Genomic DNA, 27,546 nt, shown 5'->3' on the forward strand with positions numbered 1-27,546 from the left:
TAAAAATGATGCACTTCGCTACCCTAACAAAGCTATCAGAACCCCACTCCTGGTATCAAAATGTGTAGCCTGGCAAAAGTAAACCCAGCACAGGACACAAACTAATTTGGGGTTGTTTATTCTGTCAAAGCTTACATTTAAAAAAGGATCATGTATAAGGGAAATCACCACAAGATTAAGTCACCATAAAGTAAAGTTCAGTCTAAATCACAATCTAGTGAAATCTGTTAGTAAAGTGCATAAAACAATCTGAGTACAATAAGTACAAAGTGAAATGCATAAACAGTAGTGGCTCTGGTTTCTATAGAAACACAAGAAAATGCAGAGACCACAATGTTCAGTTAGAATGGACTTTAAAACATTTCAAATGTCTGGGTACAAGATATCCATACGTAAAATGACATTGTGCATGAAAAACAAAAATACATTTTGTCATAAAACAATATGAATAATTACAAACACACTGTCCACATGATACCCTAACCCCACATGGAGGATCATGTAGATACAACAGTAGATCCTCATCTCACCCATACTGCACTGAGAGAAATGTCATATCAACAGATAAGTTACAATTCAAAAATGAAACAATACAACACCCTGAAGCTTTACACAAAATATAATGTAAATCTGACAATTACTCACGCTTTAAATAACGTTATCAACAACTCCACAGCGTGGTTCTGAGAGCACTGGTATTCAGCTAGGAAGAAGCTAACATCCTTATATAAATGATTATTTACCCAAAGTAACATTGGACCCACATTGGATTTCAATAGCTCTCTAGTGTAATTGCTTGCTCTCACTCTTACACACTGCACATGCGCAATCCCATAACTGCTTGCACACCTTATTTAGGATATCTTAAAGGGACAGTGCCATCTAGTGGATATAAATGAGTGCAGCTATGCAGTTTTACCACCTGGCTACAAATGGACATTAGACCGGTAGAAATCTGTCCTTTGGTCTGAGTCCAAATTTGAGATTTTTAGTTGCAACCGCTGTGTCTTTGTGAGATGCAGAGTAAGTGAATGGATGATCTCCGCATGTGTCGTTCCCACCGTGACGCATGGAGGAGGAGGTATGAGAGTGTGGGGGTGCTTTGGTTGTGACACTCTCTGTGATTTATTTAGAATTCAAGGCACACTTAACCAGCATGGCTACCACAGCATTCTGCAGCAATACGCCATTCCATCAGGTTTGTGCTTAGTGGGACTATCATTTGTTTTTCAACACGACAATGACTCAACACACCTCCAGGCTGTGTAAGGGATATTTGACCAAGAAGGAGAGTGATGGAGTGCTGTATCAGATGACCTGACCTCCACAATCACCCGACGTAAACCCAATTGAGATGGTGTGGGATGAGTTGGACCACAGAGTGAATGGTAAAGCAGCCAGCAAGTGCTTAGCATACAGTGCCTTGCGAAAGTATTCGGCCCCCTTGAACTTTGCGACCTTTTGCCACATTTCAGGCTTCAAACATAAAGATATAAAACTGTATTTTTTTGTGAAGAATCAACAACAAGTGGGACACAATCATGAAGTGGAACGACATTTATTGGATATTTCAAACTTTTTTAACAAATCAAAAACTGAAAAATTGGGCGTGCAAAATTATTCAGCCCCCTTAAGTTAATACTTTGTAGCGCCACCTTTTGCTGCGATTACAGCTGTAAGTCGCTTGGGGTATGTCTCTATCAGTTTTGCACATCGAGAGACTGACATTTTTTCCCATTCCTCCTTGCAAAACAGCTCGAGCTCAGTGAGGTTGGATGGAGAGCATTTGTGAACAGCAGTTTTCAGTTCTTTCCACAGATTCTCGATTGGATTCAGGTCTGGACTTTGACTTGGCCATTCTAACACCTGGATATGTTTATTTTTGAACCATTCCATTGTAGATTTTGCTTTATGTTTTGGATCATTGTCTTGTTGGAAGACAAATCTCCGTCCCAGTCTCAGGTCTTTTGCAGACTCCATCAGGTTTTCTTCCAGAATGGTCCTGTATTTGGCTCCATCCATCTTCCCATCAATTTTAACCATCTTCCCTGTCCCTTCTGAAGAAAAGCAGGCCCAAACCATGATGCTGCCACCACCATGTTTGACAGTGGGGATGGTGTGTTCAGCTGTGCTGCTTTTACGCCAAACATAACGTTTTGCATTGTTGCCAAAAAGTTCAATTTTGGTTTCATCTGACCAGAGCACCTTCTTCCACATGTTTGGTGTGTCTCCCAGGTGGCTTGTGGCAAACTTTAAACGACACCTTTTATGGATATCTTTAAGAAATGGCTTTCTTCTTGACACTTTTCCATAAAGGCCAGATTTGTGCAATATACGACTGATTGTTGTCCTATGGACAGAGTCTCCCACCTCAGCTGTAGATCTCTGCAGTTCATCCAGAGTGATCATGGGCCTCTTGGCTGCATCTCTGATCAGTCTTCTCCTTGTATGAGCTGAAAGTTTAGAGGGACGGCCAGGTCTTGGTAGATTTGCAGTGGTCTGATACTCCTTCCATTTCAATATTATCGCTTGCACAGTGCTCCTTGGTATGTTTAAAGCTTGGGAAATCTTTTTGTATCCAAATCCGGCTTTAAACTTCTTCACAACAGTATCTCGGACCTGCCTGGTGTGTTCCTTGTTCTTCATGATGCTCTCTGCGCTTTTAACGGACCTCTGAGACTATCACAGTGCAGGTGCATTTATACGGAGACTTGATTACACACAGGTGGATTGTATTTATCATCATTAGTCATTTAGGTCAACATTGGATCATTCAGAGATCCTCACTGAACTTCTGGAGAGAGTTTGCTGCACTGAAAGTAAAGGGGCTGAATAATTTTGCACACCCAATTTTTCAGTTTTTGATTTGTTAAAAAAGTTTGAAATATCCAATAAATGTCGTTCCACTTCATGATTGTGTCCCACTTGTTGTTGATTCTTCACAAAAAATACAGTTTTATATGTTTATGTTTGAAGCCTGAAATGTGGCAAAAGGTTGCAAAGTTCAAGGGGGCCGAATACTTTCGCAAGGCACTGTATGTAGGAACTCCTTCAAGGCTGTTGGAAAAGTATTCCAGGTAAAGCTGGTTGAGAGAATGCCAAGAGTGTGCAAAGCTGTCTTCAAGGCAAAGGGTGGCTACTTTGATGAATCTGTTTAACACTTTTTTGGTTACTACATGATTCCATGTGTTATTTCATCATTTTAATGGCTTCCCTATTATTCTACAATGTTGAAAATAGTAAAAATAAAGAAAAACCCTTGAATGAGTAGATATGTCCAAATGTTTGACTGGTACTGTATATCTTTTTTTTGCTAAACAGGTGGGGCTGTTTCAGCCCCACCTGCCCTGAATGGTCATCACAGCTCCTGTTAAAGGATGGCAACCGAATGAGTTTCATGGAGATAGACAACTGTAAAATAAAGTGTGACCTATTGCTCTTACTTTTATCACCATCTTTTCTCTCTTTCAGTCTGGAGTTATTATAAGCTCACATTTTTATATTACATAATGGTTTTTCTGCACCTGTTGAAAACCTATTAAACCTATTTAACCAAATGTATAAATAGGTTTAATAGAATGAACCCCTGTTAAGACTGTTGGCTGCTCTCATATGGCCATTGCTATATTAAGTGTGGAGTCCTTGCCAACTCCTTTGCAGAGCGTGTACCCAGTTTATTATTGCAGCTCAACTGTTATGTCCTTCCCTCTAGAGCATGTCCCTCTGACCATATCCTGACTCATTACATTCAGGTTTTTTTTTTCAATCTTTGTGGTGAGGTTCCAAGTGGTAAACGGTTCAGTTTTATCTTTTTTTGAAAAGATGTTTACTTTAATTTGGACTCATTGGGATTTTTTTGCTGCACCATTGATATGACTCTACTGTTCAGATTGCAATCAATGTATTGAAAAGTGTAAATATGGAATTGTAAATGTAGCCTATTTTGCACACATAAATGAGCCCTATTGTTTAGTAGATGTGAATGATAAAACATCCTGTTATCAAGGCACAAGGCAAGACCCAAATGCAGACACAGGAGGCAGATGGTTGGAGTCTTACAGTGTTTATTCATCCAAAGGGGCAGGCAAAAGAATGATCGTGGACAGGCAAAAAGGGCAAAACCAGATCAGAGTCCAGGAGGTACAGAGTTGTAGACAGGCTTGTGGTCAAGGCAGGCCACACTGGTCGACTTGGAAACATACTAGACGAACTGGCATTGACAGACAGGAAACACAGGGATAAATACACTACACTGGGGAAAACAAGCACCACCTGGATGGGTTGGCGACAATAACGAGGACAGGTGACACAGATCAGGGTGTGACACTTGTCTTTTGTTGATCTTCGGCAGAACTTGTGATATTTTACATGCACAATGCAATATATTCTGGCTCGCTGCTCTTCCTATCTGAGTCTCAAATTCCAAGTAATTTTCTGTAAATACTGTGATGTATTGTAACACAATAGACAACTGGGCCAGAGAGGCTGAATATGGACTTATCAGTCACCAAACTCTTATGTGTATCCCTATTAGCGCTCTTCTTCTTGCACTTAACCTCTGTGAAGCCCAGCGACTTGAGGGTGTCTGAAATATGCGTAAGGCTATTCCCATCTCACATACAAGACATTGTTAAGCATTACCTCTGATCCCAGTCAACTCTTCACTTTCAACACAGTCATCTTGGAGTTCAAATGACACAATGCGTCGTTCACACACCAAAGTCCTTTTTATTTGTTTTTTATTGTGGGGAAATTGAGATGTGGAAAAGGAAACGGGTCGTGTGTACAGGGCGACGATGAGTAGTGGGCGGTCCAAGGTGAGTGGTTGGGTGATTGAGAGCTCGTGATTGGCTCATTTACTCCGCCTCCTTGTCCTCTCCGTGGGTGATAACGTAGCACAGGTTCTTGTAGTCCAGATTCCCGGCGACGTCCAGGGGGAAGTTTGTGAACATGTCTTCAACCTGGAAGGGTGAAGCACACAAAGGTCATGCAATGTCATGGGTTGAAAAACTGATTGGTAACTGTTTTCACCTTATGCTAATAATATATTAACCTAGCCTTTTAGCACTCCAAGCGGAACTTGGTGTGTATCGATAGTTGAAATAAAAGTGAACACACATGCATCTCAAGTCACAATGTGTGCATTCTAAGCCGAGATGAGACCAAAATATCCACTCATGCTTGTGCTTTATGCTATGAAAACGAGCCATGATACACACTTATTCAAAATGAATGCAAGTTATTTCTGTGAGTACATCAATATGCTTTTAAGAAAGGAATGCCATTGTCTTATAGGGTCTCATAATAGTACTGCGTTAGCTCATTGGAAGTAGATAGGTCTCCTGTATATACAGTGCCTTGCGAAAGTATTCAGCCCCCTTGAACTTTGCGACCTTTTGCCACATTTCAGGCTTCAAACATAAAGATATAAAACTGTATTTTTTTGTGAAGAATCAACAACAAGTGGGACACAATCATGAAGTGGAACGACATTTATTGGATATTTCAAACTTTTTTAACAAATCAAAAACTGAAAAATTGGGCGTGCAAAATTATTCAGCCCCCTTAAGTTAAAACTTTGTAGCGCCACCTTTTGCTGCGATTACAGCTGTAAGTCGCTTGGGGTATGTCTCTATCAGTTTTGCACATCGAGAGACTGACATTTTTTCCCATTCCTCCTTGCAAAACAGCTCGAGCTCAGTGAGGTTGGATGGAGAGCATTTGTGAACAGCAGTTTTCAGTTCTTTCCACATATTCTCGATTGGATTCAGGTCTGGACTTTGACTTGGCCATTCTAACACCTGGATATGTTTATTTTTGAACCATTCCATTGTAGATTTTGCTTTATGTTTTGGATCATTGTCTTGTTGGAAGACAAATCTCCGTCCCAGTCTCAGGTCTTTTGCAGACTCCATCAGGTTTTCTTCCAGAATGGTCCTGTATTTGGCTCCATCCATCTTCCCATCAATTTTAACCATCTTCCCTGTCCCTGCTGAAGAAAAGCAGGCCCAAACCATGATGCTGCCACCACCATGTTTGACAGTGGGGATGGTGTGTTCAGCTGTGTTGCTTTTACGCCAAACATAACGTTTTGCATTGTTGCCAAAAAGTTCCATTTTGGTTTCATCTGACCAGAGCACCTTCTTCCACATGTTTGGTGTGTCTCCCAGGTGGCTTGTGGCAAACTTTAAACGACACTTTTTATGGATATCTTTAAGAAATGGCTTTCTTCTTGCCACTCTTCCATAAAGGCCAGATTTGTGCAATATACGACTGATTGTTGTCCTATGGACAGAGTCTCCCACCTCAGCTGTAGATCTCTGCAGTTCATCCAGAGTGATCATGGACCTCTTGGCTGCATCTCTGATCAGTCTTCTCCTTGTATGAGCTGAAAGTTTAGAGGGACGGCCAGGTCTTGGTAGATTTGCAGTGGTCTGATACTCCTTCCATTTCAATATTCTCGCTTGCACAGTGCTCCTTGGGATGTTTAAAGCTTGGGAAATCTTTTTGTATCCAAATCCAGCTTTAAACTTCTTCACAACAGTATCTCGGACCTGCCTGGTGTGTTCTTTGTTCTTCACGATGCTCTCTGCGCTTTTGACGGACCTCTGAGACTATCACAGTGCAGGTGCATTTATACGGAGACTTGATTACACACAGGTGGATTGTATTTATCATCATTAGTCATTTAGGTCAACATTGGATCATTCAGAGATCCTCACTGAACTTCTGGAGAGTTTGCTGCACTGAAAGTAAAGGGGCTGAATAATTTTGCACGCCCAATTTTTCAGTTTTTGATTTGTTAAAAAAGTTTGAAATATCCAATAAATGTTGTTCCACTTCATGATTGTGTCCCACTTGTTGTTGATTCTTCACAAAAAAATACAGTTTTATATCTTTATGTTTGAAGCCTGAAATGTGGCAAAAGTTCGCAAAGTTCAAGGGGGCCGAATACTTTCGCAAGGCACTGTAGTTAGAAGGGGACAGTGCTCTGGATGGGGGCTCTGATCAGATTCACTGTCTTTGTGATGAAATACAGGATCACTTTTGTGAGGACCAGATGGTCTGAAGGAAACGCTTGTTCCATAGCTTTACTGGGCCCTGATGGGGCTCAGGGTCAGCGATAAGTGGGTTAGAGATATAGTCTATGAAATGGACTTGTGTGATGGATGGGTCTCTGACAGGAAACGAGGTATAAGTCAACCAGTGAAAGTTGACTGATTCCAAACACAAATCCCACTGAGTCTCAGAAACTTGGGAGAAGGACATTACCTCAGCTTCGGTGAACTTGTCCGCCTGAGACATGATGTAATATTTGATACTGGAAAGGAAAATGATGACTTGTTAGATACAGTACATCAACCGTGACAGTGAGCTCTTTTCTCAGAGTTGGCTCCAAGAAGTTACACTTTTTTCTTTAATTATTTCCTAAAACACACAAGAAAAGGTCCCATTTTTCTACAAGAATCTATAAAACTACTGAAACTATTATTGATGGGTAATTATCAGCAACCATAAAAGAGAGGTTCAATAGATTAGAATTTAGTAATGTTTTTAAAGCAATTCTAATGCGTTATCTATTACTGTAGTAGTTATTGACTTCTTGAATAATTCCTAAAGCGACTAATTAGAGCATTTTAGGAATTTGATCATTACTAACTGTACCGTGTACACATTAGGGGATAGAGCGACAGGTACTGTTGTAACTTTGACAGTATTAGAATGAATAAAGTCCTTACTCCTCTCCCTTGAGGACTCCCTGTCCCTCGGGGTCGAAGATCTTGAAGGCATTAATAATGGTCTCCTCGGGGTCAGTACCTGAGAGAGAACACTTTTTTCAGACATACAGCTGGTCTGTCTAAACAGTGCACAGTGAAAAAATATCACTGAGGAAAATAGTCATTTTCCTCATGTCGGTCTGAATATGTGATTGTTATAAGCAATAGCTAGTCATAATATTTCAGTTTACATGTGATGAACCATATATGACATATGCAAGCCTTTGTGGCCATACAGTGGTGTGGCTTGACCTTTCAACTTCTCGCCAAACATGGAGAGGAAGATGGTGAAGTTGATGGGTCCAGGGGCCATCTTTAGCATCTCGTCCAGCTCATCATTACCCACGTTAAGACGGCCTGCAGAGACACACAGGACAGGAAGAGATAGAGGTCAGAGGTCAGTGGGACCACTCACATGACCAGGTGGGAAAGTACAGCAGCACCAGAGCCATTATTTATAGAGTTGGGCCAACTTCTAGAATGTTGAATATTGTTCTAATTCTGAACATTCAGTTACATAGCATCAGAGTCATATATAGAGAGAGTTTGGCCAGGTTTTAGAACGGCTGCCATGTTAACACCTTTATTCTCGAAATGTTGGTGATGTAACAATAGGATAAGAGCTCCTCTGACAATTCCCTATGGAATAATTCCCTATGTAAATAATCTAAACAGAGCAGCGAATTGAACAGACTATTTATTGATTAGCTTTCAGAATCCTGTGTATCCAAGTCTGTACTGTGTTGTGGACTTGTGATGTCAACAAATTGCATATATGGTATCACTGGACATCTTCATAGGTTTTGCAAACTATCAGAAATAAACAGCACATTGCAGAAGTGTCAATTATTACTTAGAAACGGCTATGGAGGAGAAAGTGGCACTCTGAACGTTTATGTGATGTTAATTAGGTGCTAACATGGCTGCGATATCATTTTAAGTGTCATGTAAATGGTTCATAATGCTCATTATAGACATTATATTCCCTGTGTAATGTTAATGAGGCGCTAACATGGCTGCCATAGAATGTTGGGTCATGTACAGTACCAATTCAAAAGTTTGGACACACCTAATCAGGGTTTTTCTTTGTTTTGACTATTTTCTACATTGTATAATAATAGTGAAGACATCAAAACTATGAAATAACACATATGGAATCATGTAGTAACCAAAAAAGTGTTAAGTCAAAATATATTTTATATTTGAGATTCTTCAAAGTAGCTACCCTTTGCCTTGATGACAGCTTTGCACACTCTTGGCATTCTCTCAACCAGCTTCACCTGGAATGATTTTCCAACAGTCTTGAAGGAGTTCCCACATATGCTGAGCACTTGTTGGCTTGTGTCCAAACATTTGACTGGTACTGTAAGTGCATCATATTGTAGAAACCTTAATGGCCCAACTCTCTAAATACATGACTCTGAGCAGCACAGGCATTATGGTCAGAGATTGTTGTTTTTATTTTATTTATTTTTATTTTACCTTTATTTAACCAGGCAAGTCAGTTAAGAACAAATTCTTATTTTCAATGACGGCCTGGGAACAGTGGGTTAACTGCCTGTTCAGGGGCAGAACGACAGATTTGTACCTTGTCAGCTCGGGGGTTTTGAACTCACAACCTTCCGGTTACTAGTCCAACGCTCTAACCACTAGGCTACCCTGCCGCCCCAGAGCTGCTTGTTTGGATCAGTCATTCTCAATATAAATGTTTGTGTTTTGTGGAAGCAATCATTACACTCATCGGAGATATCTGGAGGACAGAGGGAGGGGTAACTTCTTGTCCAAGGAAGATAACTTCACCACCAATTTTATACTGCAAATGGCCGTTCTCCAGAGGAGTAAGCATTAGCCTTAGCTCACCCAGTGCACAGAATGTGTCCCTCAGGTCATTCTTGTCAATGAAACCGTCTCTGTTCTGGTCCATGATGGTGAAAGCCTCCTTGAACTCCTGGATCTGGGCTTGCTCAAACATGGAGAACACATTGGAGCTGGCCTCTGCTGCCTTCTTCTTTGCCTTTTTGGGTGCCTGAGATACACAGGGAAATGGCTATTACTTTGAGGTTATGATGAATAACAACAGCGTACATACATTTCAATAAAGTTTGCATACATTGACTTTGATTTTGAATTATTTGACAGCATCATGATATATAACAGTAATAATATAATGACTGTTATAAACTGGGCGGTTCGAGCCCTGAATCCTGATTGGCTGACAGTCGTGGTATATCAGACCGTATAGCACAGGTGGGACAAAACATAGATTTTTTACTGCTCTAATCACATTGGTAACCAGTTTATAATAGCAATAAGGCACCTCAGGGGTTTGTGGTATATGACCAATATACCACGACTAAAGGTTGTGTCCAGGCACATCGTGCTTAAGAACAGCCCTAAGCTGTGGTATATTGGCCATATACCACACCCCCTTGGGCCTTATTGCTTAATTATATTCCATAAGTTATAATAATGAATGATAAGTAAGAATAATTACATAAATTACGTTTACTGCGTTTTGCTCATTTCAAATGCATAACCAAAACTATGAACATCTAACATTGAACTACAGAGCACAGCATGCGGTCACAAAACCACATGGCTATTAATATCTCTAATTAAACGTGTAACTTTTAGAGCATGCAAGCTTTCAATATTGAAGAGCCACAGTTCACAAATGTTTACAACACACTGTAGTAGAGGTCAAGTGTTGCAATCAACAGAGTCAGGCACCCCAAAAAATGATTAACTATTTGAATGGCGTTCCTGCTCTTTACATTGATTGGATACACAGTGGAGATGGTTAGGGCATATTATTATTAGGTTTGACTTTTATAAGATCTAATAATCACAGTTATTACTAACCTTCCAAGATATTCTTTCTTCTTATCATTCAAACATGTTTGGTATGCAATCAAGCTCCCCCATCACTACAGTTTGGGATTTTAATTACGGTTGGCAAGACATTTACTCCGTTAATTTACCATTCCGCACAGCTGTTATCAAATATACAAGTGTTCGACCGATCCTTGATTACCTCACTAAATAGAATCTTAATAAATGCATTTAAAAACATCAACACCTGTCTGCTTCTGAAGTAAGCTTAGCTTCTCCAAGAACTCTAAGCATCCTATACACCATGAAAGTGAGACACTTAGTTAACCCCAAGGTGAAGACGAAGACAAGTAGAGAGCAGAGAGTGAGGGAGGTGTCATTCTTACCATTATGTCAGGAGCTTCTCAGTTGTTCACTTACGCTTGAGAGGACACTAAAAAATGACCCTGGTCACTTATATAGCGACACACTTGGCTCCTCTGCCCACCTGCTCTATGTTTAGACAATGGGGGAACGTCACCCAAGGAATGCCAGCCATATAGAGGACTAACACCCACCGCCCCCAGCCCCCCATTATAATTGCCCCATGCAGGGGTGCTGTGGCTCTGAACTGTTTATGTGACACCTTATTTTAGGAGCAGGGGCCACGGTCAGACAGTCAAATCCGGCCCCTATCCCCGAGGATGGGACGGTGTGGGTAGTTGTGAGTATGTGTCGATGCCTCAGACTTCACAGATCCTGTAGTTAGGCCGGGTGCGACACCACGTCTCAGCCCGCCAGATTACCACGGTAATGAATTGATACCTTTGTCTAGTTTGCGGTGGAAGGACACGCTTTGAACAGCTCTTGTGTGGCTTTTCATTAATAGGAGTGTTGGACACCATGGAATGACTAAGGTCACTGAGGTCACCGGGCTTTGTTGATCACTTAACCATTGTATTGTCTCACATTGAAACGTTATACTCAACCCCTAAGATATTTCTTTAGGGAGGTGAACAATTCATTTAGCAATCACTACAGAGATGAATACAGGAAATAACATTGACACATTGATGTCAGCTGCACTCTCAACATAGCTCACTATTTTCAACCAATTCAGTTGTGCTCACTGCTCAACATTTGTATCTGAAACAGTATTTTGGGACCAAAGTATATCATTATTAGCAGCTTATAGATGTCCAGGTTGTATAAGCCAAACACCAGATACTTGATAGAAACATAAGCCCTTCAAATTGAACAGTCAAGCAAGAAAATAGCTCCTATTTACCTCAGTTGTACAGATATGGACCACTGTTGAGCTGGCGGCACTTTATGTTTGTGTGGAAAACAGGTGACCATTGTTCTGTCAGATGGCAGTAACTCATCTCCACAGCTAAGCAACCTTGGAGAGAGGCCTGTTTTAGCTGAGTGATAGGTTGTGTGTGTGTGTGTGTGGGGGCGGGGGGAGGGGGGTGCGTGCGTGTGTGTACAGTAAAATAAAATGTTCTGGTATAACGGGCCTCAGAGAATGGGCTTGGGGAGACTGTGGAGAATGTCCTATTTGCTGTGGTCCCTGGCACGCCATTGATTGAACCAACAGGGTGAAGATATTTTCACCCAGAGGGCTACTAGGGGGTTGTGCCCATGTTGGGTGCTGCTCCAAGCAGAGGTAGAGGAGAGGAGTCAAGGTCTCCAGGGGCAACAATGCCATGGGCACTGCATTCCTCCAATAACACAGGCGGCTTGGGCTCCTTCCTGGCATGTGACGGACCCATAAAACTGGCCAGCGCTTTGAATCACTTCATTATTCTTGCACCCTCAAGGCCCTTCCCCATTACCACCCAGCCCTGTCAATCACTGTATTCACATAATCTGTGTGGCCAACTGGACCACACTACCAGGCATGTCAATCACTTCAATAATTCTCCCCTTACTTTTTCAAGCGTCTCTCAAATTAGTATTTAGTCTTGTGAGAGTATGCTCACCTTTGAGTGTAGGCCCTATTATTAAACCTTTCCCAGTAAATGTTTTGAGTGTGTCGGCTAATCCCCTGACAGGGGTAAAGGTCAAGGATCCATCTGAACCACCTGCAGCTCACTCTGTTGTCAAAGGGCCTTGGCCAGCTGGATTGATTATAGGCTACTCTATCAGTCAGGTTTTTGGCGCCCCCTGGTGATTAAACTGCAGTAGGTAACTATGAAATTGACAACAAGCTCTTACTGTACAGACAGACACCATATACTTAATTGCCCCCTTAACACTTGTGGAGATCTGAGAGGATTTGATAAGAGTAAGCAATATGGCATAACCTCTGCCAAGGAGGGCAAGCTTGAAAAATTACAAAAGGTGAATGAAAAGGAGAACTCCTAGATTCTGCAGAGATAATGCAAGATAAGGCAAAGGTACAGTGCTGTACATTAAGAAAGCTTTTTTTTGGAGGGTAAAAATATGTTTATGACTATGTATACTGTAAGTGGTTTAGTTATATTTACCTCAGCTAAATTGTATTTTCACATGATTGCCAGTAGATGGCAGCGTATTCCCAGAGAAAGGCACTGGTCACGCTTGATACCATCTGAATTTAGAGTGAAACTAGACATAACCAGGTAGAGTGGATGAACCTCCATTTTAGATGTTAATCCATTCACCTTGTTTACATATTTATGCAGTAAGTACCTGATTATCTTGTAAAAGAATTACAGCTATTTACCCCACAGAAATAAATAATCATTTCTGTCTGATTTATAGTAATGAAAAATGATATGACATTAATAAACTATCAATTTATTCCAATGATGAACCTGTTCTTGTACCAATAATGGTACTATAGTATGATTCAGATTCCATCTGCACACAAACACTCCCACAGAGAAGCACACAAACCTCGCTGGGTGGCTTTCCCCTCGCCCTCCCAATTCCATTCATTTCCGATGTCTTCTAAAAGGCTAGCATTTCCTTAATTAAAATTTAATCCAGAATGCCGTCTCCTTAAAACGAGGACTAGCCTCCAGAGGAGTCTTATTTGATTAAAAAAAGACGAGGAGGAGAAGTCCTGGGTAGATCTGCGTGTGGGGGAGACGGCCCTAATTGGGCTCCCAAGGGGGCCCTGCCTGATAGAGGGAGAGAGGGAGAGGGGGGGGGGGGGGGGGGGGGGGGGGGGGGGGTAGTGGTAGCACCAGGCTCTGGTGGATTAGGAAAACAAATTGCCAGTGGGGAGGAAGGCGCTGGGATGAGCACTCCCTGAGCCCCTCGCTGAGGAGAGGGGAGGAGCATAAAGCCGCAGGAGTCTTCTGGGGCCCTCCTCAACTCCCAATGCCCTCCTCAGCACCGCACTTCACTGCACTGCACGCCTGGACTACTGTCTGCTGCAACTCCCTCTGCTGCACTTTCCTCTCTTCCCCTGTATGATTTCCGCTCTCTTCTTTCCCCTTTCTCTCTCTCCTCATGTGTGAGCTATACTTCTGCTCCCTCTCCTCCTCTCCCTTCTGAGTTATACTTCCACACAGCACCTCTCTCCCTCTTTCCTCTCACTGTTCCTGGGTTACACTGCTTCCTCTGTTCCCCCTCTCCCCCCTCTGTCTTCCTTCCTTACCCTGCACACGTTTGTGTGTGTGTGTGTGTGTGTGTGTGTGTGACTGTCTGACAGTCATACGAGGGAGCCCAGCCAGGGGAGATGGGGACAGGAAAACGTCTCCTTCTTAGTTCCCTCATGGCCTGTGTTCATTCAGCATGTCACAGCTATTGTTGTGTTCCATTGGCACAGCAATGCTTTGTTTGAATTAGCCCATGGCACAATTTCTATATTTTTATGTCTACAGTTTCAGTACATAATGTACTGTCATTTTGAATAGGAATTCAATTTGAAGAAATATGATGTGTGCATGCTACTATTAATACCCCTTTGAGTGATATTCACTGCTGTACATCCTCCTCTACATGTTAAGCCAACGTTGATACCATTCTTCACCGCAGCACACTGCATTGGCAGGTTGATTAACAGTAATTTTCCATTTTAATTGGGGAATCCCAAACATAATTAATCATCAGAAAGCCCCCCACCCCCCACATCTATCCCCACCTTTCTCCTTCTCTCCTCTCTCTCTCTCTCTATTTCTTTGTTTTGTGACAGGAGACGTTGGGGAACGCTCCTCCATCAAGTTTGCCCATCCATGTCTGTTCAGTTCCCATCTTCCCCTGCGCAAACACAATCGTCACACCAATGGGCCTCCTTGTTAAGTCAAAGATAGCTCCCGGAGCTAAAAGAGAGAAAAAGAGGAGCTAGCTGGTCCCTGCGATACTGCCGCACTCACACGCATGATTACCTTTAAATGGACTGCCTTGGTGAGGCCAGGACTGATGGCGCTGTGGATCTACCAGACTCACTCAACATTTAGAGAGAGTGAGAGACAGAGGAAATGAGCGAGAAAGAGGGGAAGAGAGACAGGAAGGATAGAGAAAGAGATCGAGAGAGGGGGAGGAGGGGATGTAGAGAAAGGGAAATAGAGAAGGACAGAGAGAAGAAGAGATGGAGAAAGAGCGCGAGAGAGAGAGAGAGAGAGAGAGAGAGAGAGAGAGAGAGAGAGTGAGAGAGAGAATAAGGCCAACATAGTACTTTTATTAAAATAAATGTTATATGTGTGTGGAGAGAAAAAGTGATACATGCATTTAAATCTGAACTGCTTTCAGAATGTTTTTTTTTTCTCCAGGATTGTCTTTTATTACTGTAATTTATCCTCTTTAAAGCCTCCTTCTGGAAAAAAAAATTGAGACAGTATACATTTGTTCAACATTTCTGCACAAGTCTAGCTTAATTGAGACTCATCTTTACTCCATTCAGAAATGGATTGAACAAAGCTCTGCGCTTTTGACGGACCTCTGAGACTATCACAGTGCAGGTGCATTTATACGGAGACTTGATTACACACGGGTGGATTGTATTTATCATCATTAGTCATTTAGGTCAACATTGGATCATTCAGAGATCCTCACTGAACTTCTGGAGAGAGTTTGCTGCACTGAAAGTAAAGGGGCTGAATAATTTTGCACGCCCAATTTTTCAGTTTTTGATTTGTTAAAAAAGTTTGAAATATCCAATAAATGTCGTTCCACTTCATGATTGTGTCCCACTTGTTGTTGATTCTTCACAAAAAAATACAGTTTTATATGTTTATGTTTGAGGCCTGAAATGTGGCAAAAGGTTGCAAAGTTCAAGGGGGCCGAATACTTTCGCAAGGCACTGTATATAGCTATATATTCTCCATGATTATGATTATGTCATTGTGTTTGTGTGTTTGTGTGTGTGTCTCATCTGTCTATCTGTCAACCAATCTGTCTGTACTGTACTTATGATTGTTTGTTTGCCTTTGTATGTTCTTCTACTCTACTCAGTTAATTGAGATTGTTCTAGACCACTCCCTGGGCCTGGGAGGGTTCTAGTGGGGGAAAGTGCATGACAAAAGACACGGTGAGATAATACTGACAAGGTGTCTCTCTTTTTCTTTCACTAACGATACCCATGAAAGCTGGCCTGTCTTTCAGGTTTGATTTCTAATCACTGTGCACCCCACCCAGCCCAAGCATTAACTGACAGGAAATGTATATGGGTGAAGGGGGAAAAAGTCACTCATAAACGGAAAGTGCAGCCATGAATGAGCTGACAGGAGTTTTATGAGGGATTTTAGGAGATTTTGACTCACTATGACTAAATTGACTCTATCGTATGGTTGGCTTAGGTTGTGATGTATTTGGTAGTCTTCCCGAATGTATGGAATTTGAAATGAAGTAGTCAAAGATAACTTGTTTGACTACAGTTCATCGGCTGCATAAGTTGGCAGGCAATTTTGTAGTTTAATAGAATCCACAGATGTTTCACCTAAAGGCATTCATGTACTCTTCGCTTCTTAGACCGATTCATTAGATAACATAATGTCTGTCTGAGCGAGTGGGATTATACATTTCATATGTTTAGGAGAACAGACTGGTTTGGTCTGCATTCCGATGGTACGCTATGTCTTATGGGGGATCTTAAATACATGTATGATTACATGCATAAAATGACGGGGTTGAACAAGTGTGCATTTCCCTCTCTACTAGTTGGCTTGCATGCAGTGCCATGGGATTGTGTTCATGTTAAATGTGTCTGGTGTTTCTCGTTACCCAATAGCCCCTACTTTTCAACAAGTTATTCTGCCACTTATATGCCAAATAACTTTAAGAGCCAGGGATTTTCAACAGGAGTAATTGTGGCTGGCCAAAACAGCCTCTGATTCTATGGTAACTTAGACAGGCTATATTATTTCCTGCAAATGAAACAGAATGGAAATTTCCCAGCTTATCATTGAAGCAAACATTCTTGTAAAATTACATGCAAATAGTCTGGAAAATGGTAGCTTTTATAACAGCTAAATGTATCATTATACACTGTTTAGCTATTATACACTGGGTTTAGCAAAAGTGCAAAATACAAATGCAAGTTTATATTATGTATTTTACGTAAATAACCTTTATCAGCATAACAATGTGGAACAGAGTGTGAATAAGGGAAACAATATATATGAAAATATAACACTACATTCAGGCCAAGGCAAATAAATAATTTTGTCAATAGTATACTGTTTAGCAGTGAACAATACTTGCTTTAATAATCACTGTGATTACACTGTGATTTTTATTGGTGATTTTAAAATATTTCTAACTGAAATCCAGCAATATTCAAGTTCTTAAATGTGTTAAAGTTTTGCATGAGTTACTTGACATGTGTTTCTTTGTTCTGTAATAAACAAAAACATCAAAGTTGTGATTAAATTATTTAAGTAGACGTAAGGCTATTTTCCTACCTACAAGACTGATAAAAGGTGTTGTGAATGAATTTTAAAGAACAAATATGGAAAGTTTCCAATCGAAAGTAGAATAGTATATACAGCACAACATGAAAACTATAGATTTCAGCAGATTGCTTGTATTCCCATTTCAGATCTACAGGGGCGCTGTTCTCCCAAATTCAAGTTCAAATTCAAGCACACATTGCTGAGACCGCTGAAGTATTGATAAAACATTCAGCCATGCAGTCAAATAATTAAAATGTTTTCACAATGCAAACTATACATCTTAGTCACTACATTTACTAAATAAAGTCCATGTAAAGAATTTATAATAAAAAATAATTTACAATAAAATAGTTCTAACCACCTTTCACAGTGTTATTCTTAAAAACACTTCAATAAATAAGATAATATTTACATGAAATAGAACTAACGGTTTACAACACCAAAACTATTAACGTGATTAGTGTTAACACCAAAACTATTAACGTGATTAGTGTAAAACGAAATATTATAAAATGATAATCTTAATCCAACAATTAATAAACGCATTTGAGCAATGATAAACAAGTAGCACACAGAAATTAGGCTACAGAAAGAAGAGCAGAAATAATAGGCTAGATGTAAAACAAGAGTAGGCTATACTACATTTCTCATGCATAGCCTAATCTAATGGATAGTAGCCTATATGAAATAGCAATATTGGCAATCACATGTCGAAAAGCGAAAAAAATCAGTCCAAACCACACACTCGACAACAAATCTTACAGCATTGTTCACGATCTACATGGAAAATCCATCCCATGTTTTAGCTGTTAAAGAAATTGCCAACTCCCGTTCAATAATTCTATTCTGTGGCCCTATTCAATATCACAGGTTCATGTTCAATAACTCCATTCCACGCCCATGTTCAATAAGCGATGTCCCTGTTCAATTGCTCCGCTCCGTGTTTTGCGCGCGCTCCCCCTCCTTTCTACTGAACTCCAGCCCCTCGCTCTCTCTGTATCAGCCTCTCACTCCGTCTCAATATGTCTCAAGATGGCGGCCAATGCGGGATCGATGTTTCAATATTGGAAGCGCTTTGATTTACAGCAGCTGCAGGTCAGCCTTTTTCCTTAAAGTTTCTCTGCTTTCTTGAAGCCTTATGCGTGGCAAACCGTTGTCGAGTTGTGGCTTCGCTCTTGAGCCCCTCTTTGCCGGTGTTTGTGGCCGCTTTTGGAGCTCTCTTCTCCCATTGATTAAAGCGGCTCTCTCGTTGATCGGAAATTGATCCTCTTTGTTCAATTCCCATCGATCAGACATCATGGCCGCGGGGAAGCGGTCACTATGGCAATTCCGGGAGCAAAGGCGATTCCACTCTCATGGAAGACTATTCTAGTTCAAAACTGGAAACTTAATACCTTTGAGAGGATGTATTTGATGTTCTTGATGCGTTTTGTTTGAATAATTTGGTTAAAGAAAATAAGTGCATTGGTTGTCTCGAGCTCTCGTGGGTGGCGCTGTGGTGCTGAAACGAGATGGGTGCAGAAGAGTTAGGTGACTTATGTTATCTGTTTTACACTGGGAAATATTGCGTTTGAATAAGAAATATACAAAATGTTGTGACAGCATACATTTCATAATAACTGTTTGTAGTTATTATTTTCGAGAAAAGCTTATCGCGAAGCATCGTGCTCTTTTTTTTTTTAGGGAAGTGTTTTGCCTGCATCTAGGCAACTCGGTAGCTATTTTAATAACAAAAACAGTTTGCTGATGTCTAGTTTGTCGTGGTTGTGTTAATCTGTAGAAAAAAATGTGTTTTGAAATACAGGCCAGCGAAAGTGTGATTTTTACTCTTTATGCGTAGCCATGGGCTGTAGACATGGATATTCTCACCCAAGTTCAAGTTTGCGTTATTTCAATCTGTAATAGTTTACCATTAACTAAATAACCAAGTTGTATGTTTTATTTCGTTTGAATTGTGCGCTCAATAGATTTTAAATGCATTATGAGTGCTCGAGCCACTTTTGCTTCCATAAAATGTATATCTGCTTTATAATTTATAGTTCTGTATGAGCATATACTGCAGTTTAAATTGAGCACGTATAGGCCTACCCAAATTTGATAAATCGCTTATTTTATTTTGATTTCAACAGGTTAAAGTTATCTAAGACTGAAATTTGAATTGACTGTTGACTAATCGACAGCAGCAACTTGGGAGTGTCATTTTTGCATATTAGGCAAACGTGATTGATTAATCAATAGGCCTATAGAATGAAGGTGTTATTGAATAGTCCCAATGAATGTGATTCGCTTTCATGATGGTTACACTCATTGTGAAGGCTATTTGTTACATTTAAACAAACTACTACCAATCGCAACATACGTATTTATGTAACCTATATAGTCTAGTTAATCCTTTAAAATCAATATTTGGTTACTTTTTCTCTTTGGCTTTTATTCTGATTGGTAAATTTCAATGAACCTAGTTGCCTACTAAAAGCCTATTCAACTCCGATTTCGTGGATATGTCGTTTTTGCATGTATTTTACAGCCTACAAATGTAGGCTAATGATTCTCAAATTAAAAGGGGGTGTAATATCGATTCAGGTGGCCTAGGCTACTATCAAAGGAATGTTTGAAATGTACACGTCACTGAGTCTCACGGGTTTTTGCACATCATGTCAGAAGGGGGAATGAGACAATGCGTGCCCTTTTCAATGGACAATATTTCCATCCCAAGATTAGAATTAAGTCTATTTAAAAGGTGCCGAAAATATTTTGTTATTCATCCGTATGCCGTTTATTTTCGACCATTGTTTTCCATGCTACGGAGTGTCTGCCATGGTCTTCTGCGGCCAGGGAACAGGTTGATCTCAATCACAGGGATGTGTTACCTCTTGAAATCATTGTATTTTTGAAAAGGGTGTATTTGACGGTGTATTTGACGGCAGGCTCCTACTGTTCTTTCCCTATCTGAATTTGTTCACTCTATTTTGCGTTCAACTGGTTCAGGGATATTCTGGAGGAATGTAACCTAGGCTCTCGATCTGAAATGTTTTTTTTTGTAGAAGGAAAATAGCCTTACAGTTTTATGACTGATTTATGATTCTCACGCGAGGTGTGCTTTTGGCGCCACGAATATAATGCCTCATATTGTACCCACTGTAGCCAACCTCCGATAATTGAGAGTTGCACATAGGCTCTTATGTCTTTATTTACATAGTTAAAGCGTCCTGCTTCACATTCTGTCTAGCAATAAAGTCAACATTGATTACATTTAATTTTGAAATGGTAATTAAGTTCATATGACTTTATGGCCACAGTTATCTACACTGAACAAAAAATATAAACAACATGAGTGAGCATTTCTCCTTTGCCAAGATAATCCATCCACCTGACAGGTGTGGCATATCAAGAAGCTGATTAAACAGCATGTTCATTACACAGGTGCACCTTGTGCAGGGGACAATAAGGCTCCCAAGTGGCGCAGCAGTTTAAGGCACTGCGTCACTACAGACCCTGGTTTTTGGTCAGTGTAAATCAAATGGAATTTGTAATAGGTCTACCTTATTTAAGCAATAAGGCCAGTGGGGGTGGTCAATATATGGCCAATATACCATGGCTAAGTGCTGCTCTTATGCAGTGTGGAGTGCCTGGATACAGCCCTTAGTCGTGGTGTATTGTCAATATACCCCAAACCCCCGAGGTGCCTTATTGCTATTATAAACTGGTTACCAATGTAATTAGAGCAGTAAAAATAAATGTTTTATTTTACCTATGGTATATGGTCTGATATACCACAGCTATTACCAATCAGCACTCAGGGCTTGAACAGCCCAGCTTCTAATTGCATTTATAAACGAGGTGTTTTGAGCCCTGAATGCTGATTGGCTGACAGCTGTGGTATATCAGACCGTATAACAAAACATGTATTTTTAATGCTCTAATTATGTTGGTAACCAGTTTTATAATAGCAATACGGCACCTCGGGGGTTTGTGGTATATTGCCAATATACCACTGCTAAGGGCTGTATCCAGGCACTCCGCGTTGCGTCGTGCTATAGCCATGGTATATTTGCCATATACCCCCCCCCCCCCCCCCCCCCCCCCCCCCCCCGGGCCTTATTGCTTAAGTAAGGTAAGCCTATTACAAATTCCATTTGCTTTAAATTGAACAAAAATATTAATGCTACATGCAACAATTTCATTGATTTTACTGAGATACATTTCATGAGGAAATACATTCATTAAGCCCTAATCTATAGATTTCACATGACTGGGAATACAGTTATGCATTTGTTGATCAAAGATACCTTACGAAAAAATGGGCCTCAGGATCTCATCACAGTATTTTTGTGCTTTCAAATTGCAATCGATAAAATGCAATTGTGTTCATTGTCCGTAGCTTATGCCTGCCCATACCATAACCCCACCACCACTCTGTTCACAACAGCAAACCACTCGCCCACACAACGCCATACATGTGGTCTGCGGTTGTGAGGCTGGTTGAACGTACTGCCAAATTCTCTAAAATTACTTTGCAGGCGGCTTATAGTAGAGAAATTAACATTGCATTCTCTGGGAACAGCCATGGACATTCCTGCAGTCAGCATACCAATTACACGTTCCCTCAACTTGAGACACCTGTGGCCTTATTGCTTAATTATACCAATGGCATTGTTGAATATTCGTTTCTGATTGGCTTGAAGGGCATTCTAGAGCGTGCATTATTTCCTTATAATGCACAGTATATTTGCACAGTAGAATTCAATGGCTATAGTGTTGTTTTGTCTCTAGTCGTGATGTGTGTTTTATCCTATATTTATGTTATTTATTTAAAAATATATATAATTTAATCCCAGCCCCTGTCCCCGCAGGAGGTCTTTTGCCTTCTGGTAGGCCGTCATTGTAAATAGGAATTTGTTCTTAACTGACTTGCCTAGTTATTTAAAAAAATATATAGTTCATTATTACATGTTTGAGCTGCATTTGAAAGCAAAAGTCTAATTGAAAACATTATTGGCATTGTTGAATTAGATTTTCTTAATAGCAAGGTAGGACGGTGGTTTGGTTTGGTTAGCTAAACTAGCAAGTCTGTTTGTTTGGTTATAGCAACTACTGTCGCTATCTAGCAAACTTGCAATCCACTTCAGTGGATGTTGTACACATTTCTACCTGCAAATGAACACATATCTAGGGGTAAATGTGCTAAATTATACCCATGGTCTAAACGGGATAGTTACCTCGGGGCTCTATTCGTTCTCTGGAAAATAATGCAACTTTGTGGAAGGGTAGTTCCACTCTGCTAGCTCGTCATTCATTATTTTCCAGATCGCATAGCCCTTCATTGATTATCTCTTACTAATTGGAATGTCAAAACCAGTTAAATACGATTCTGAAATGACACATCTTAAGAAATGTATTCTCAAGTACAGTTATAATTTGTCTATATAGTTTATATCTTAAGTAATACATTCAGTTAGATAAATCTTGCATTATTTAGGTTAATTTTGTTAAAATCTCATACTGAATATTTTGTGGGGTATTTTTTTATGTTTAGAAAGAGTGAACCATTAATCTAGTCAGAAACCTTAACTACTATTATCAATCATTCTAAACAAAATGCTTCTTCATCTTTTATTTAACCTTTATTTATCTAGGCAAGTCAGTTAAGAACAAATTCTTATTTACAATGACGGTCTAACCCGGCCAAACCCGGGCTGGGCCAATTGTGCAGCGCCCTATTTATTTTTTATTTTTTATTTTATTTCACCTTTATTTAACCAGGTAAGCTAGTTGAGAACAAGTTCTCATTTACAACTGCGACCTGTCCAAGATAAAGCATAGCAGTTCGACACGTACAACAACAGAGTTACACATGGAATGAACAAAACATACAGTCAATAATACAGTAGAAAAAATACAACAAAGTCTATATACAGTGAGTGCAAATTAGGTCAAATAAGGGAGTTATGGCAATAAATAGTCTATGGTGGCGAAGTAATTACAATATGGCAATTAAACACTGGAATGGTAGATGTGCAAAAGATGGATGTGCAAGTAGAGCTACTGTGGTGCAAAAGGAGCAAAATAAATAAATACAGTATAGGGATGAGGTAGATAGATGGGCTGTATACAGATGGGCTATGAACAGGTGCAGTGATCTGTGAGCTGCTCTGACAGCTGGTTCTTAAAGCTAGTGAGGGAGATGGGAATCTCCAGCTTCAGTGATTTTTGCAGTTCCTTCCAGTCAGTGGCAGCAGAGAACTGGAAGGAAAGGCGACCAAAGGAGGAATTGGCTTTGGGGGTGAACAGTGAGATATACCTGCTGGAGCGCGTGCTACAAGTGGGTGCTGCTATGTTGACCAGCGAGCTGAGATAGGGCGGGGCTTTACCTAGCAGAGACTTGTAGATAACCTGTAGCCAGTGGGTTTGGCGACGATTATGAAGCGAGGGCCAGCCAACGAGAGCGTATAGGTCACAGTGGTGAGTAATGTATGGGGCTTTGGTGGCAAAACGGATGGCACTGTGATAGACTACATCCAGTTTGCTGAGTAGAGTGTTGGAGGCTATTTTATAGATGACATCGCCGAAGTCAAGGATCTGTAGGATGGTCAGTTTTACGAGGGTATGTTTGGCAGCATGAGTGAAGGGAGCTTTGTTGCGAAATAGGAAGCCGATTCTAGATTTAATTTTTGATTGGAGATGCTTAATGTGAGTCTAGAAGGAGAGTTTACAGTCTAGTCAGACACCTAGGTAGTTGTAGTTATCCACGTATTCTAAGTCAGAGCCGTCCTGAGTAGTGATGCTGGATGGGCTGGCTGGTGCGGGCACTGATCGGTTGAATAGCATGCATTTAGTTTTATTTGCGTTTAAGAGCAGTTGGAGGCCACGGAAGGAGAGTTGTATGGCATTGAAGCTCATCTGGAGGTTAGTTAACACAGTGTCCAAAGAAGGGCCAGAAGTATACAGAATGGTAGTCTGCGTAGAGGTGGATCAGAGAATCACCAGCAGCAAGAGCGACATCATTGATGTATACAGAGAAGAGAGTCGGCCCAAGAATTGAACCCTGTGGCACCCCCATAGAGACTGCCAGAGGTCCGGACAACAGGCCCTCCGATTTGACACACTGAGCTCTATGGGACTCCCTATGGGACTCCCAATCACGGCCGGATGTGATAGTCTGGATTCGAACCAGGGACTCTAGTGATGCCTCTTGCACTGAGATGCAGTGTCTTAGACCGCTGCGCCACTCAGAACTGCTGCGCTTCCCAGAACATAAGACATGTTAACTACACATGTCTACCAATGGTATCCATTTAATGAGTGTGCATTGACTCTTGACAGCCATACATAGTTCTCGCATAAAGTATGCGTCATGTAGGGTTATGTTAAGAGCCCAGCAATAATCATGTTAAGACCCATCCAATGATATTAGTCAAGACAGCTGCTCAGCAGAGAGGAGCGAGGCGATGGCCTGTCTGGAGGATCCAGACCCGACAGCAGGGTGGACTCAAGATTTCACCTCTATTATTGATGACAACTTATTTAATTTGCTGCAGTATTGCCACCGGTGAGTCTTTCTGACAGGGTATGCTCAGGCTTGTCAGGCACTGCGGTATGGCCTTTTCATCACCAGCGGCCACAGCCTCTTTTAATTGGACTCTCAGAATAAGGAGTTGCTAGTGATACCACATGTACATGTTACAAGTAATAAACCAGTATATTGTTTCTGTTTTTATGGCCTTCTCAAATTGGTGCATTCCAAATGGGAAAGACATTAAGCTTCAAGACAAACCTTAAATGGCTCGGCAGAAATAGGATTTCTGTCTCTGAGCCACTATCCCAAACAAGGCAACTGCTGCTTTCCACTCAGTGATCACCTGGGAAGCGCATCAGATAATGTAAATCCAAGATGTTGTAGTAGACTCAATGGTGATACCACCAGACATTCTAAAGCAGTTTATTTCCAACTGGAATGTAAGCTTATGTCTACAGCTTGTCAGTGTTACAGGCATTGAATGAGTTACAAGGATCAAGATGAATGTTTCTTCACAAGCTGTACGGGTGCGTTCATGCAATCCTGTCTGAAAGACCACCTACATCAATCAGCGTTTTCCAAACTAGGGATCGCAACCCCATGTGGGGTCGGCTGATTTGAAAATGGGGTCGTGAGGAAAAAGTAAAAAATTAAATAAAAAAACACTGCTTGGTTTATAGAACCTGGGTCAGTAACCTCCGGTAGCCGCTAGATGCAGTGGTGATAAACAGAGCGGTTTCTGTTTTCTTCCTACAAATGTGACTTTTGAACAGTTTAAGCTACAAAATATTATGACCCCATCACCATCACTGAAAGATAAGACTCAGGAACATGTATGTGTCTTCTGTTTCCCTTTGAATGCCATCAGGCACTAAACACTAAATCAGACACTAAATCAGAATGGGGGGGAAAGAACATCGATGTTCTTTTCTACACATAATATCATACGTATTTGACTGATCTTCTGAACTTCCCAATGCCTTTGTGATGCATTTGTCACTTTAAATCATCCTTCAGATTGAAATACTGTCAAAAGTACTGTCAGACTGATTTGTAATAGACTGTCATAAAAAATAAAAGTAAACATTGATTACATAACTCTTTTGACATGCTGGGGCGACTTTTTTTTTTTATCAAAAAGGGGTCGTGGGTCAAAAAAGTTTGGGAACCCCTGATCTACATATTAGGGCTGGGAATTGCAAGGGACCCCCCTTCGCAGCTACAAACTGCATAGTATTTTGGGGACTCAATGCTCAAACTCAGTCGAAGTGGAACCAATCCATCAACAAATGCTACTCCCACTTCAGTATCATTATATCCTCATGCCCTGGATATTTGTCTAAGGTCATTCAACAAATGAACAAGGAGACTACAGTTTATGCACACTACAAATAGTGAATGTGCAAAGATCAGAGTTTTGGGCTAAAGAATTTGAAGGAAATTAACACACACACAACCCCTACAAGCCCGTCTCTCAGGTGTGGTGACTTTCAATATTTCCCCGCTCATCTCAGACAGACAGCCCACGGGAGCTTGCCCTTTGAAGTTTGGAATAAAAGGGTTTTCTTGTCAGGCATTTTTTGGGACATGCTCCTACGCTGCTTACAGTAGGCAGCTCAGTGTGAAACTTTGAAATGGCACCATTACAGGGCTGCCTTTTGAAGTTGAAAGGACGCCCACAGTTTCCTATTCAGGCCCTTGCTCTCCTGATTAAGTTTGATTTGGCTGTTTACATTCTTTGTGGGCCAAAAGCTGCCCCTGTCCCCCATGTGCCAATTCCATTTCTCATGTGAGCCCTCAGACAGGGCCTCCTCAGAAAGCCTGCTCTCCTCTCCGTGTCCGATTGTCAGTTTGTTCTTCATTAGCCACTTTGTTCACAATCCTCCCCATGAATGAACAAATGGTGTTAATCTAATCTATATTATTATTTTCCATGGCTTTTATCAGACGAATGTCGCAAATCTGTTTTTGATATAGTGTTTTATTGAAATGATCCATCTGAGGCGTGCGTCGTAAAATCTGTAATTATAGCATGTTTAATGTTTTACAGTTTTTCCACTGAACATTGCTTTTAACTTACATTTCTGATGTGGAAAATGTAAACATTTTCAGGTTATTATTTTCCCAGAATTAATTCAGGTTTTAAACTATTAACACCTTGAAGGCAGACTAACATCTTTATGTGAATGAGCTTTATTATGTATATTGTGCCTACATAAAATTATAGTGAGAGCATTGTTGGAGTGTCTGGTTTGCAGTAGCTAGCTAAGTGTTTGTTACCGTACAGAGACGTTTGGTTTACTTGAGAGAAGAAGCTTGTCTGGTACAGTTCTCTTGCCCTTAGACCAGCCTCTGAGCTCATTTTTCCACCTCTCCACATAGACGTCCATTCCCATATAGGTTCTCAGCCATTTCAAAGGGTCCCGTGGCGTTGGGCGGCCCCTCAGCATACCACCTGTGTTGATTCCATGTGGTTGGAAGGTGTCCAACTGTAGGTGAGATGCTGTGTTTTGAGGTATTCGGGCCTGTGTGTGGTCCTGCATTTTACACGTCAACATATGGAGATTAGTGAAGGAAGCAATGTCGCCCATGACCGCGCCATGGAGATTTGAGC

At 40.9% G+C, this 27,546-nt stretch overlaps 2 protein-coding genes across 7 annotated transcripts in view; one reads left to right on the plus strand and one right to left on the minus strand.

Annotated features, from left to right (window-relative positions):
• Positions 1 to 4,741: 4,741 nt before the first annotated feature.
• LOC100136717 (slow myosin light chain 2) lies at positions 4,742 to 11,028 on the minus strand. The gene is given in 6 exon segments (NM_001124678.1): positions 4,742 to 4,961; positions 7,273 to 7,321; positions 7,740 to 7,818; positions 8,031 to 8,135; positions 9,639 to 9,804; positions 10,997 to 11,028. Coding segments are annotated over 6 exon segments (507 nt in total). The 5' UTR covers positions 11,000 to 11,028; the 3' UTR covers positions 4,742 to 4,856.
• A 6,898-nt stretch (positions 11,029 to 17,926) lies between these two features.
• The window catches only part of LOC110538892 (homeobox protein cut-like 1), a 265,307-nt gene continuing 255,687 nt past the window's right edge, over positions 17,927 to 27,546 (plus strand). For all 6 annotated transcript variants that reach the window (XM_036937497.1, XM_036937492.1, XM_036937496.1 and 3 more), the window contains exon 1: positions 17,927 to 18,511. Coding sequence is in view for 5 of the 6 variants with exons in the window: in XM_036937492.1 (XP_036793387.1) it covers positions 18,317 to 18,511 (195 nt within the window). In the remaining variant the exon portion in view is untranslated. The remainder of the gene's footprint in view (positions 18,512 to 27,546) is intronic.

Source organism: Oncorhynchus mykiss, chromosome 12, assembly GCF_013265735.2.
Source record: "Oncorhynchus mykiss isolate Arlee chromosome 12, USDA_OmykA_1.1, whole genome shotgun sequence".
NCBI classification, from domain to species: Eukaryota; Metazoa; Chordata; class Actinopteri; order Salmoniformes; family Salmonidae; genus Oncorhynchus; species Oncorhynchus mykiss.